General features: G+C 42.7%; 1 protein-coding gene across 4 annotated transcripts in view; it reads left to right on the top strand.

The window, feature by feature from the left end:
- The window catches only part of RIN2 (Ras and Rab interactor 2), a 59,348-nt gene that overhangs the window by 17,633 nt on the left and 27,006 nt on the right, over window positions 1–14,709 (top strand). For 2 of the 4 annotated variants that reach the window (XM_048935436.1, XM_048935437.1), the window contains 2 exons: window positions 5,572–5,664; window positions 13,466–13,560. In XM_048935436.1, coding sequence (XP_048791393.1) covers window positions 5,608–5,664; window positions 13,466–13,560 — 152 coding nt within the window. In that variant the 5' untranslated portion in view covers window positions 5,572–5,607. Of the gene's footprint in view, window positions 1–5,565; window positions 5,665–9,614; window positions 9,723–13,465; window positions 13,561–14,709 lie in introns of those variants that run through there. The other 2 variants (XM_048935438.1, XM_048935439.1) reach the window with 2 other exon arrangements.

The following is a 14,709-nucleotide window of genomic DNA, read 5'->3' as shown; positions in this document are numbered from 1 at the left end:
GTTAGATACTGGGAGGAAGCTTTTCACACAGAGGGTGGTGAGGCACTGGAACAGGTTGCCCAAGGAGGCTGTGGACGCCCCATCCCTGCAGGCATTCAAGGCCAGGCTGGATGTGGCTCTGGGCAGCCTGGGCTGCTGGTTGGCAACCTGCACACAGCAGGGGTTGAAACTGGATGAGCATTGTGCTCCTTTGCAACTCAGGCCATTCTATGATGCTGTATGATGAAGATCTATTTATTTTATTTTTTTTTACATTCATTACGGACATTACTTGGACAGAAACAAAAGGTTAATGAGGGAATGTTTGTTATTTGTGGCTTTTTTCTCCAAACCACTTTAATTAAAATGACAGAATGAAAAATGATGCTCCCTGGATACTGACTTGTCGTTTTCTCTCTATGTGCTGTTTGTTACATACGAGCACAAATAATGTGCTCTTGCGCTATCTGAAAGAAGAAATGACTGAAAACCCTTTCTGCAGTCACAAGAATGATGGAAGTTAGAATCCTTTTTGCATAATCCCCTCACTTTTTTTTGCTTGTGGATACAGCTGTGCTAACACAATGCAATGTTTGAGTGGAGAGGTCTGCAAAATCCTGGCACCAGCGATAGCTTTCAGACTGAGGCTCTTATTTGATAGATTTTCAAAGCAATACTGTGCTCGACATATCTGTGTGTCCTTGGAAGAAGGCTTTCAGTTAACTTCTCAAAGGAAATACTTTCAAAAGGAAAAGGTTGATTTTGCCAAGAGCCAGATAAGGTCAGAGTAATTAGACAAACCAGAGCTTTGTGGGTCGTAAATGAATGCAGCCCTCTCTGTGAGGAAGCACAAATGCACTAAGAGAACAGGAAAGCAAAATGCATGAGGTTGCCTATATTTAGTGGCCAACTGAGGTTCTGCAGATCTCTCTTAGTGTATTCTCAGGCATAGGATTGTGATTTAGAAACAGTCTTCCTCATTTTATAGGCCGGTGGAAGAGTCACATATATGTGAATCTTATAACTCAGCAAATGGCTTTGCTGAAATTGTGACTGTCTTAATTCCTAACTTTTTTAATACTATGTAAGTTGCCATTATAGTTTGATTCTGTGGTAATTCACTGTAGGCTGTCACATACTTATGAAGTATGCCATACATATCTTCCTGTTTCTAGTGTTTCTGTTGTGAGGTGGTAGGTAGACTGATATTTCAGTCTCTGTCCTGCTACTGGAAGCGGAAAACAGCGACTACACTGACGGCTATAAGGGAGTGCTATTCTTCTCACACTGACAAGTTTTCTGTGCCCAATTGGTTGTATGCCTTTTACAAACAGAATGAGTGGGGACAGCCAGTTTTCATTAGGAAAGTTTGTGTTTACAGCACAAGAATGTGTATCCTGTTGATGAATTTAGGGAAGACGTTTCAGAAACATCAATCTGGTCTTTGGAGTTTGCTGTTGCTCACTTTGGTTGGAGCAGTTGGGTCATAGCAGCCCACTTCGAAATGTTTCATTTGAGATTTTTGTGAACTAGATGAGTGATGATACCTGTGTTGCTTCCTAGTGAAAAATTCATCAAGAAACATGGGGAAAAAAAATAACAAGGTTAGCTGCTTAAATATGACTGGAACAACACTCATTCAAAATGGTGCCCATATAATTGTAAAAGTGGTTTGTTTTTTGTTTGTTTTTTTTTTTTTAAGATATCTTGTTGATGGAAAATTTACTTTTTAGGCACATAACAGGACATCAACATGAAATTTAAGAGTGTTCCCTTGATTTTTTTTTATTGTGGTTAAAATGACTTGGCCAACTCTTCCAGGCTGTTGTAAGCTCCTGGACTCAAGTGTACGAAGTGCCTACAACGGATTGAGGAATCTGCTTTGATACCTCTCTGTTCCCTGGTCCACCCACTTCTGATATGTACATAAAGCAGATATAAGCATGCACCTACTGGGAGAAAGTTCTTCCAGTATTCATGTTGGATGTTTGCTGGCATGCTTTGTAGGTTAGGAGAAGAGAAAGCAAAGTCAATGGGTGCTCTTTCAATTTGGGAATGGCACAGGAAGAGGATGACAGTGATGGCATTACAGAGCCTTCCCTCTGACAGTGCTTGCAAACAGGAATTCTCCTCCTATGTGGGATCTAATTGGGTTGTCCCAGAGATCAAATGTTGTAGTTAAGAGTCGGTACAGTTGGGAAACTTAGGAAACTGATCTGGGGGAGCAGGTGGGAATGGCACTGAGGGACATGGGTAGTGGGTATGGTGGTGATGGGTTGATGGTTGGACTAGATGGTCTTAGTAGTCTTTTCCAACCCTCATAATTTTATAGCAGGTGGGGACTTGAAGTCCCCAGATTCCTTTTCTTTCTGGCTCCGGGGAGCAATATGAGCTGTCTCATCTTTGCTGTGACATCAAATAAAGAAAATAGAATACATTGTCTTGGAAAAGCAAGTTTAGGTTGAGAGAATTAAACCATGAGCGTTGTCTGGGCAGTAGAGTAGCTGAAAGGAAGAAAGGATGCTGAGTGTCAATCAAATGTAGGGAGGTTAAGTGTAACCATGGATAAAATACCAAATCACACGTGAGGGAGCAAGGTAGGAGCTGTTTAGACAAGTCAGAAAGCCCAACTACATTCAGGCACCCAAATGGTGCTCTGGCATTCCTGTGTAAGCGAAAAGCAGGAGGAGAAGACACAGAAAGAAAGATGAAAGACTCATACAGCTTGTGTGGGCATCAGCATTACCAGAGAGATGTTGTTTATAGCATTGTATTTCCGAGGAATTAGCCGAGCAGACAAGTCATTCCTTTCCCCTGCCCTGTCTCGTTGTTGGGACACGCAAGCTTTGTCCTGAATTAGCTGCAGAAGCCAGTGCTCCTTGGTAGAGAGCTGGCAGGCCTCAGGGCCAGCACCTGCTGCCCTTGGGAGTGAGGAACAGCAGGGCTTGCTCAGTGGGTGCAGCACTGACAGCTTAAACAAACGCAGAAAATGCTGCCTTCCCAACAGCTAGCCTAAAGGTCATGTAAATCATACTGTAACGTGGCTCCTGTGGCTTGATGACATTTTCAGACGGGTTTCTGAGTGCTCCCCAAGGCACTGGCTAAGCAAATCTATTTAGATTCTGCCTCCACTTTTAAACCATAGGAAGAGAAGGCGCTTGTCTCAGGCACATAGTGAAGCAGACGTGCTCTGCCATGTTTCCCCTCCCAGCTTTCCCATCCCAGCAAGGAGGTGTCTCCTCGTAGTGCCAGGGCCCAACGAATACAACTTCAGGGCAGTTATTGTGTCGGGCTGTTCTGGATCTGCAGAGATGTGAGAAGCAGAACACTGTGTAGAGAAGCCTCTTGGCAAGAGATCTGCTTTTCTGCAGTTGTTTTTGGATGTGCCTTGTGAGGTGGGAGAGGGCTAAGGGGGTCAGCTTCTTTGGGGCTTGTAAAAGTGCTGAAACTGTTGAGAGAAGGGCTGTGGTTTTCTGATTAGTTGGGAGAGTAAATGAGATACCGTGTTATTCTGTGCACTTTCTCTTTTGTTTGCTGCAGTGGAAGAGCTCTCTCTTATGCCATCATGTGGGTTTAACCCAGTCTTACTTTTGGTTTGTGAGGCTATTCTCTGGCAAAATTGTTGTCATTGAGTTTAGGACTTTGCACGTTTGCAGTTTTCCCCTTCTGTATATGAAGGACACAAGTCAACTTACCTGACTGTAATGTCAATTTAAGCAAGGATTAATTCACCTGCCCTATAGAGAGCTGAGAAAGGCCTTGAGCGTGGCTGAGGCTCACAGTTACGGCCATACAGATGGTAATAACATTGCAGGAGTAACATCAGTAGAAAAGCACAGAGGCTCAAAACCTTTCGTAAGCAAGATCAGCTGTCTTCTTTGAGGCCTTCTCTCTTCTGGCCTAGAGGTGTACTATTCTTTGAAGGGAGAATGTTGAGTTTGTATGCTTGCGTTGTTCTGTATGTTTGAGCATGGAACCTTTAAAAAGCTTTGTTTTGACATGAGAGGAATGCAGAAATCTCAGTGTGGTCTTATTTTTGTAATAGAACTACATGTAGACATTCTTGTGGTTAAACTTAAAAAACAAACAAACTTATGAAGGGGTAATTTCTTGAAAATGGGAGTTGACTAATGATTGAAAATAGATTTGCAAATGCAACTATATGATGTTGCTCATAATGGATGAGCAAATGGATGAGGCCAGGCTCTTCTCAGTGGTGTGTAGTGACAGGACAAGGAGTATTGGCCTAAAACTTGAACATGGGGAATTCCATACTAATTTGCAGAGGAACTTCTTTACAATAGGGGTGACAGAGCACTGGAACAGGCTGCCCAGAGGGGTGGTGGAATCTCCTTCTATGGGGATATTCAAGAGCCATCTGGATGCCTACCTTTGTGACCATCTTCTTTAGCAGGGATTTAGACCTGATGATCTCTTCAAGTTGCTTCCAAGCTGTGATTCTATGATAGTATAGCTTGTTTGAAATCTGTACCCACTATCCTCTTCTCTGTGAAGTTGATTTTGGTGTTGTCATTGAGTAACTTCAGCATGGAAAGTGAGTATGGGTAAGAGCAGGATGTTTAAATGCAATTATGAGCTCACTGTTGAAAATTGTAGAAAGATTTCATAAATGTGCAACTTGTCTCCTATTTTATTGGCAAGTTTGTTTACGTGTTACTGGTGTGAATTAGTTGTGATTTGAGAGAAACTCTCCAAATTGAGTGGAGGTTATTCGCATATTTCTGACTGTGTGTGTATGGTCTGCTTACATATTACAGTATTCTTCAGGATATTAAACCGTTCATTCAGTGTAAATGATATTTACCTCCTTTTAGGAGGAAGTTTTTCACACAGAGGGTGGTGAGGCACTGGAACAGGCTGCCCAAGGAGGCTGTGGATGCCCCATCCCTGCAGGCATTCAAGGCCAGGCTGGATGTGGCTCTGGGCAGCCTGGGCTGCTGGTTGGTGACCTGCACATAGCAGGGGGTTGGAACTGGATGAGCATTGTGCTCCTTTTCAACCGAGGCCATTCTATGATTCTTTGTCTCATTCTATGATGGAAAAACAGCTTATTCCTAGCTGCACCTTCAGGTTCTGTTTTGGGCAGAACTCTTAAGAGGATTTAATTTCATTTTAATAACCTCAGGCAGGGTTTTGGGGGTGTTCTAACTTATGGTAATGTCTTTTCTCTCTGTTAGGTGATTCTTTCTTTCTTTCCAGCCCTGCTAATACTTTAATACTTGAGAGTGGATTGTACTCACATCTATTATCTTGTTCTGTTTGTGCTTCAGGCTGAGGTCGAGCAAACAAACAAAGCAATCGTTATGTTTTAGCATTCTTCTTTAGTGAGCACATTACAGTCTATTCAGAACTACAGGATCAGCTGTGAAGAGAGGAAAGAAACATGAAGCTTCAAACAGCTCTTTTTGAAGCAGTCCATGGAACTATAAGAGACAAAAAGGATATATAGGGGTCCTGGCACTGTTATTGACAGAAAGGGTTTTGGCAGAGGGTTTGCTGTGATCCTTTCTGTGGCGTAGGAAGGAATTTCCTTCAGACTGGACTAACCATTAAAAATGTCTCTACTTCTAGGAGTTCAAGGCATTCACTGGAGTCTTCCCAGGGACGATGTCGTCTTTGACGATGAAAGCTCATTGCCGGGACAAAAGAGGAAGTTTCTTTAAGGTAAATAGGATACTGAATTTATTCCAGTAGGAGGAGGTGCATTGGGTTGGAAGCAATAAGGTTGCAGTAAAATGTGTTAGCCTCTTCGATCAATAAAATAAAAACAAATATCGTTTTTCCTGACAGAACTTACTTTAGTTTACACTGTTCTTCTCTCTCTGAGATTTTTAACTTAACAGACCAATAGAGAATGTAAAACACGTGGCTTTATGTGAAATTAGTGCTGCATATTGTGCAGTACAATCAGTGATACGTAGTGAGCCTCTTCTGTAACATAGGAAGCATTTCACTGAGGATCTCTTCTTACAGGTACTCTCTGTGGTTAGAGTACCACCCAGTTATTTCATGTATGTGGTATTTTCCTATGTGCTGAATATTTGGTGTAGAATAGCTTGCGTTCTTTGTTATTGATACTGAGAACGTAAGCTTAGTTATGCACAAGCATGAAATTATTAGAGCTTTTGTAAGCAACATATGTGTAGTTTGATTTCCAGGATTGCAATGAAAAGCAGTTTCATTTCACAGCCCATTTAATTGTAAGAAAAATCAGTGAGGTTCCTTGTGTCTAGTCTGAACGTTGACAGAAATGCAACCTTTGCATTCTCAGTGTGTTTTCCAGTTGTTGCCGTTCTGTTTTTTAAAGCTGAAGTGCATCTTGTTTGCAGTGAACTGGCAACTAGCTCACCACTGTACTCTCAAAAATCCAGTAACACATGTCGTGGTCTTCAGGTGCCTACATACTTAAAGGGAATCTGATCCTTCCTCTCTTAAGAGACTCAGCCTGGTTTTCCTGTGTGACGCAGGCACTGTGAGTTAGTTCTGTTCTGGCCTTGACATTGTATCAATAGAAAGAAAACAGAAATAAGTGCATGTATTGTTTCAGTGTTCTGGGAACTGTTTTGAGGTGTCATGGCTTACAGCATGCCTACTGCAACATATTCCAGTGAGAAAGTTTCAGGGAAGAGCCCTTCTGTCTCCCTCCAGTTCCTTTCCATTGCAGAATAGAGATAAAGCCTGGGAACATATAAAGTAGCCCAGAAAGGAAAGAATGGGTGGGATATGCACATTCCTTTCCCAGTGCCCCTGGGAAACATCAGAGCATGGGCATAGCCTCTCTGAATATGAGGTGGTGCTCAGGAAAATAGAATCCTCCATTGAAGCAGAATCCATCATTCTGATGCTTCCTGAAGCTCTTCAGAAACGTGTTTTTCCTCTAGGTGTTAATATCTTGTTTTTAACCTTGTTACTGCTGGAAAATGGGACCTTGAAAACTCCATGATAAACTGTTTTATGTATGTATAATATGGGAGATGTGGTGGTAATGCAGGATTTAGTTGCAGAGAAAGCTGTAGGTAAGATTTCCTTCCAGAAAAAAAAGTCTTAGTTGATCTTCTGTATAGTTAACAAAACTTTCACATGCGCTGTGTGGATACAGCTGAAGGCCACGTACTCCAGGAGAGCAGGTCAGGGAAGATGCTATCCAAACTTTGCAGTGTATTGGAAGCATGCTGGCAGTGTCCTGCTGTTAGCTAGGAAAACGTGCATACTTTTCTGATACAATGAGGAGAGTAATGGTTCACCCAGTGGCTTGGGATCAGGGTTAAATACAACACATTTGAACTTGTGCGTTCTGCACTAGAATTTTCCTGTTTGCATGATGGCAGGGTCACACTGGCTGCCTTACTGACCAAAGGTTAGCTGCTTGCTTTTGGCTCTATCAAAAAGCTACAGGTGCTCCTGAGCACTGAATTCGCTTGTCACAGTTGATCTCTGTAGAATGTGTGTTGCCTGCTTGTAGCTTCCATGGAAAGATGCTGATATGTGCTACTGTCTCAGCTTAACTTAAGGCATACTGCATTCCTTTTAGTGTTTCAACAAATGTGTTGAACAGCCAGAGATTTAAGTAGTGGGAAGCTGTTGCCATATTGCTGTTTGTTCTTAAGTCCCCCACTGCCTTTTGCTCTCAGTGCCCCGTGTTCTCCTCGCTGGTTGTGTTCCCCCCCATTTCAGGTGTTGCTCTTTCCATTCCATGTGTTCCTCTGAGACAGAAGTGCCTTTCTTTTGCTGCTTGAACCAAATTAATGGTTGGGGCCAGTTCTGGCAAGTAGAGTAAAATCAGCAGTACTCGACAGGAACAGGGGAACCACATGGTTGTGTTGGCCAGTGCCCTCAGCACAAAGAGCTGTAGTCACCACAGATTGCACTGTGCAAGGCCACTGCTGTGCTAGTGCCTTCGTAGTCCTGTTGTGATGACTCAAGTGCATCAAAACGTTTGTTTTGTTTGATCCATGTTTTCCTTATCTTAAGTCAACTCTACCAGGCCAATCTTTGGGAAACCAATGAGAAACACTGCAACAAGAGTGTGTTTTCCTGTTTAGCTCACTCAGTTCTGTGCAGTCAGCACGAAACAGGAGTCATCTGGGGACAGGAGCTGCTTCTCAGTATTTTGCTGAGTGATTTTTCAGTGAGTTGTATTTCCAAATCACAGCAAGAAATGGTCTCAGCTAGGAGGAATGTTTCTAGGCTGTCACTTAAGCATGCGCTGAAAGAATAATGATGTCAGTAGGACTGTAAGCAAATCCTCAAAAATTTAGTGCAGTGCATTGATACCTGCATGTGTAAGTAACTCTGGGTTTGAAAATAGATGCTGGAATAGCTATTTTGTGTTCCTCGTGTTCACCATGCGTGTAGTTACTCAGAATATTGGGAAAGCAATATACCAGATCAATGAGAAGATGCCAGGCTGCTGAAAGGCCGTGACAAACAGTGTCAATTGAGAACCTAAAGCTGGACTAAATGTTCTTGAAGACAGCCTGGTAAGACAATAATGAGAATAAAATGAGAATAAAAATGAGAGTAATGAGAATAAAAGCTGCTTCAGAGCTACCTTTTCAGATCTCTCATCATCTCTGGGAACCTGCATTATTTGATCACTGTTCTAAACCTATGATGTGGAGTTGGGAAGGCAGGCAGGCATTATAACCAGTGTATATGTCTGACTGTGTGTGTACAGTTATATTGCCTTGTCCTCCTTTTCCTCTCTTGTGCATGTAAAATTATGAAAACATGTACATTTGCTGCAGTCAGGTGAGTGAGGGAAGAAAGCACTTGGCACATCAGATTTTTCAGTTTAATCAAGGTCAGGCTGGATGGGGCTGTGAGCAACCTGGTTTGGTGGGAGGCAGCCCTGCCTGCAGCAATAGGCTTGGAACTAGATGATCTTAAGGGTCCCTTCCAACCCCAGCTATTTTGTGACTACAAACTTAGTGCATCTGTGTTTAGAAGACCTGGTCACTGGCAACAATCAGTGGAGAAACTCCCAGCTTTCCTTTTCTACTTGGTTCTGAAATAATTCCACTTCTTGTAGCTTCCAACCATCTCGTATTTTTTTTCCACAGTCATCCCCTCAGCTGTTAGTACACCAGGAAAGCAATATCCCCGTTTTACAGAGTGACAGTTTGTGTGTTTATAGTGTAAATTCTCCCAAGTCTTTATACCTAATACTTGCCATTGATGAAGGCTGCAACAGAGGGTTGTAGAAGGGAGGTGGAGATGGAGATAAGCTGGGCAATTCTGGGCCTGAAAAGCTTGCTAATGGCCACAGAGACAGTCTGTGGTAAAGCAAGGGACAGAACATATCTCTGACAAGTATCCTTTTTACCGACTTCCTTCTCATCAAAACTGTATCCACTTGTCAAGCTGAACTGAGCCAGCATCATACAGCGCTGAAGCTTTTCTCCCCCCGAATCAAGTATCAGTTGACACTTTGGTAGAGATAAATCAGGTGGTGAATAGTGTCAGTGGTTTGGAAATTAATACTTCCCTGTGAAAAATAGCCAAAATGGCAGCCGTGTAGCAGAACGTGTAGTTGTATATAGAGGTACAGAGGAGTCCAGAAATAGCATTCCCTTTTTGGCTCATTGCTGGCGCTTTGCCCCCTCGTTACACAGGGTGCTTGTTGGAGGGCTGCTGCGCTCTGCTTAGCAAAACAGGAAGTAAAAGATGACATGCCAAGAGGATACGGGGAAAATGAAAAATGAGACGCTGGCAGGAAGGAGGTAAGTGCTAGGGCTCGTTTGTCCTTCGGATGTTGCCCTGTGTTGCCTTCAGCCCATGCTCTCTTCCCAGAATAGAAACACTGATGTTACCTTTTGCTCCTTAGCTATTGCAGGGTGTGGAGCTTGGAAGCCTTCTGCAGTGGCTTTCTTAGCTCCTTTAATGTGCTTTAAGAAGGACAGCAGCTTTGTTAATGCTATTTACAAGCTTATTTACACTTCAATGCAGGCAACAAGAATTTGGTTTGCTGTGGTGGTTCCGTCTTCAAACTGGGAGACACTTCAGGAATTGAATGAGTAGCAATGCTAGGCTCCCAAGAAAGGACCTACTGTGTTTCTCATTCTGGTCAGCCTATGCTTTCTGAGATGCAAAACAGTAACGTGTGTCATCTTTAGACTGTAGCACCTCAAGAGTGCATTGCTTGTAAGGGATATATTGCAGTTCAGAGCATGCTCTCATTTTTGCTGTTCACGAGGCATCCTGGAGGATGTAAAATTGAGATGTATTTGTTCTGCTGAAAGAAGACTGAAAAGCTGTGGTGAGTTATGTTTGTGGTCTGTATATGGAAATTACATTGTCACTGCTGCCAGTTTCTAAAAGCTGGGATCAGTCTTGCTGAATGAAGAATCAGCTGACAATAAGCATTGCTTGATGCTTTATGAAAGGAAACATTGTGGTTTTAAGATGCTTGCATGTCGTTATTTCATTCATGGATTTTAGGAACGTAAACAGTTAGTGCATGGGTATTTGTGGCAATCTAATGTTTAGGATGGGTTTGGTTAGGGAATATCTTACTGTGATACTATGAGAACTCATGCTGTCTGAGTCATTGTTTGGGTTTACAGTGATAGCACTGTTTCTTTTCAACTTAGAGAACAGTGCTTTGTCAGTAATAAAAAAGGAAAAAAATCAGACACCAGAGTAGCTAGTTAGCATATTATTTATGTTCTGCTTGACTTTAGTTCTGCTTAATTGTTTGTTTAGCACCTGAACTGAATATCATGCTTTAAATGCATTTCCTTTTATAAAAAGCCTCTTCCTTCTGTAGCAAAGCAAGGTAGTATCTATGTCAGAGTTCTGAAGAGATCTGTTGCAGGCAGATATTTAAGGCTTGGATCTTATTTGCATGGATCACTCCTATTTATTTCTGTGGAAGCTACAACAGATATGAAGAGCACAATAACTTTGATAGAGCAGATTCTCAGCTACAAAACACTACTTTTGAACATAGTCACCACCATCAGCTGTACATTTTCACCAGTTATGAACAGGAGCCTACGTGCTGTGCTGATGAAAGCATGCACCAGTGGAGGTGACCCACTGTCACCACTGCTGAAATGCACCACCCACCACCTCACTGTGCTTACATCCACTGGTTGGTCTCCATCAATGTTCAGCAACTATAATTGACAGTCAGTGGTGCCATTTTTTCCCACGTGTAGGATTGCAGTGACAGATTTTTGCTCCATACACACTTCCATGTCAGGTGCCATTCTGTCAGGCTGCTCCTCTGCTGCCATCTGTCACACAGCAACAAAATGTAATGGGATATTGGTGGGAAGGTTCAGCCTCTACTGCCATCCAACCAGCATCCACTGCTGATATTGTGAGCCAGCATAATGAAACAGGAAGCGTTACTTCTGGATCTGTCCTTATGTGTTGTTTTACACAACTTTTGGAAGCTGCCATCTTTGGTCTTGATTTTAATTCTGTTGAAGATGGATTTTCCCATTATTTTCAGCAAAACAGGAGTTGTACTTTTTGTGAACAGAGCGATCTGGTTATTGAGTTTAAATGTTCTGGTCCTTCTGCTAAAAAGATAGCAGAACTGCCAGTTTTCTCAGGGTTGGTTCTAATACTGTTACACATAGGATCCTTGCTGCATTTTGTAGAAGCAAAAGCTCCTCTATACAATGCTCATCACACAAGAAATTAGGTCATATATTCATTTACCTTGTGGTATTTGATAGGAATAACTTGTCGGGTGCTGATGTATCATTATGTGTCAGTTAATAGCAAGAACACAAGATGCAAAGCTGCTGGAGAGGGCCCAGCAGAGGGTCACAAAGATGCTCAGAGGGCTGGAGCACCTCTCATATGAAGAAAGGCTGAGGGAGGTGGGCTTGTTCGGTCTGGAGAAGGGAAAGCTCTGGGGAGACTTCATTGCAGCCTTCCTGTACTTGAGGAGAGCTTATGAGCAGGAGGGGGAGCAGCTTTTACACAAGTGGAAAGTGACAGGAGGGGGGGAATGGTTTTAAACTAAAAGAGGGAAGATTTTGGTTATTTAGGAGGTGATTCTTTACTCAGAGGGCAGTGAAGCCCTAGCATTGCTGCCCAGAGCTGTGGTGCCCCATCCCTGGAGGTGCCCAAGGCCAGGTTGGATGGGCCCTGGGCAGCCTGAGCTGGTGGGGGCAGCCAGCCCATGGCAGGGGTTGGGGCTGGGGGGGTTTGAGGCCCTTTCCAAGCAGGAACTGGTTGCACTTTAAGGTCCCTTCCAGAATGATTACTACTACAAGAGACTGCAGCAGGTTGCACCTGAAAGATTTAGACCTCGTAGAGCTGGTTCTTCTACTACTAATCACAGCTTGGAAGAGAAACATATTTCTTCTGTCTTTTTGGACTTCTAATCTGCTTCTCCATGTTGAATTAAGTTACTGTTGAGTTGAATTTGTGGATGGAGCAGAACGCTGTGGTGAGGCCTGACCTGTGGGCACAGATCAGGTTCCTCTGGCTGCTGCTCCTCGTGGGCAGGAGGACACAGCTCAGGTCAGTCGGGCTGCTTGAGAGGCAGCAGCTGGAAGATCAGTAGGACTAAAGCTGTAAACTGAAGAAGGACGTGAATTTCTGAGGTTTTGCTTGATAGTGACAAGTCTTTGAAAATGCTGCTGTGTGGAGCTGCCTCATGTGGCTGGGACGCCTGGGTCTTTTCGGTGATGAGAATATGGCTGTTTTAGCTGGGTTGGAAAGCTGGATTTGCTCCATCTGCCAGAGTGTTTATGTACATTAGTGTGCTGCCTGTCAGGCAGGCCTGATGCAGTTCTTGCAAAGAGCATCCGAGACAGCAAGCCTTGTGAACTTCACAGCTGATTTCTGCTGTGCTCCCACTGAACACCTCCCAGACGTCTGGTCAGCCAGTGCTACAGTTCTCAATATGCAGCCTTAGTGCTAATTTAGCCCACTTCAAAATGAGTTTTGTGTTCCATCTGCACTGAAGTGTTACGATGTAGTTCTCTTTTAATTAAGTCCCCTGTTCGAGTTCAGTCCAATGCCTAATGTGGAAAGCAGCTCTCATTTGCTTGTGGCTTTGTTACTTTTCACCTGCCAAAATACTGTAATGCTGGCTTAGCATTTCTTCTGGAATAACTCATGGTTGGAACTCTTGTGTATATTTTTTATTTATCTGAGAAATCAAATTGCTTTCAGTTACTGCTACAATTGGTCAGATGACTTACTATTTAGGCTGTTGTGTAATCTGATTGTGAAGGCTACAGATCTAAAATGCTTTAAAGAAAAAAGAAAACAAACAAGACTGACCAGCCTGGAAAGTTTTATACAGGCAAAAAAACAGGAATTATACTTCCTTCAAGAATGATTGTTTCCAGCCCTTTTTCCTTTGCTAGGGGAAGTTTAAATAGGATGTGATTTAAAAAACAAAAAGTTTGTAATCTGTGGTGACTAAGCTTCCCCAGGCTTCTTTTCCACGCCTCTTCCACTTGCTTGACGTACTGTTTTTGTCCCTTTCTAGCTCATTGACACGATTGCCTCAGAAATCGGAGAACTGAAACAGGAGATGGTTCAGACCGATGTCACGGTGGAAGATGAGCCCGCAGATTTGCGAAGGTGATTAAAATGCTTATTCTCATAGTTCTTGATGGTGTGCTGTGACAGGAATGTTTTCGTTGTGCTGTTCTCCTGGGTGCCTTATATCCTAGCGCTCTCCTTCCTAGCACTTTCCATCCTGGAAACAAAGGGTGGAGTTTACCTTGCTGTTCATTAACAGGATTTGCCTTTGTGCAGAAGGAATGCCTGGAGATTGAATTGATCTGTGTTTGCCTTCATATCTTTAATAAATCAGCTGAGCTTCACTTCTGCTTTCTTGCGGCAAGCCTGCCATGCAGATGAGTGGCCAAAAGGGGAAGCTACTGATGTTGTTCCCATTTTTTTTGTGGCAAGGAGCTTTACTTTCACATTGTACAGATCAAAATGGCCATTGCTCCAAATGGATTTGTGAAGATTCAACTCACAATGATGCGATCTGGTTATTAAGTAAAATAGACTGCCACAAGCTGATGCTTCTGTGGGATATGGATTTTAGCTTGTTTATATGCATCTTTCATGGCTTTGTTTTGTTTTGTTTTAGATAAGTCAGTGCATTTTTGTAAGCTTTAAAATAATTGGAGATTCAACTGGTAATGCAGATATTAATTTCATCTTTTTGAAACAGCTGTAGGTGGGACTGTGGAAATTTGATGTAAACCTGAAGGTTTAAGTGGGTGTAGTGGGACAAAAAAGCTTTGCTTTTGTTATTCCTGATGGTTAATGACAGATAAATTGCTATCCAGAGAATGTTTTAAGCGTTGTATTAAGATAAATTCTTTTTTTGTTTTCGAACTTACTGTTCAAATATTGGTTGCAAGAGGAAATTAATGGTGTGAGTGTTCTGTTTTTTGGGCTGCAGAGTCCGCTCCGGAGCCTGGTGGGCTTTGCTCCACAAAGTGGATAAGGGTTGGTTATTTAGAATTACATCCATGGGTTTTTAAACTTTTTTTCTGTTTCTGTAAATACTGTTGAAATGTGCTAAAACCTTACTGCATTGCATTTAAATTATTCGTGTTACCTAAAACATTGAGCAGCACCTGTGTTGCCTGAGTGGTGAGGAACAGACAGCTGTGGTAATTGAAGTCCTTCCCTGTGGCCTTGGTTGCACATTATTCAAGTTCTAAAGCTTTTGACAGTGTGGTTCTTTTACAGAGGCAGAAAGGATGCTTT

This window comes from Lagopus muta, chromosome 2 (genome assembly GCF_023343835.1).
Source record: "Lagopus muta isolate bLagMut1 chromosome 2, bLagMut1 primary, whole genome shotgun sequence".
NCBI classification, from domain to species: domain Eukaryota; kingdom Metazoa; phylum Chordata; class Aves; order Galliformes; family Phasianidae; genus Lagopus; species Lagopus muta.
This window is presented reverse-complemented; position numbering and strand designations above follow the sequence as displayed.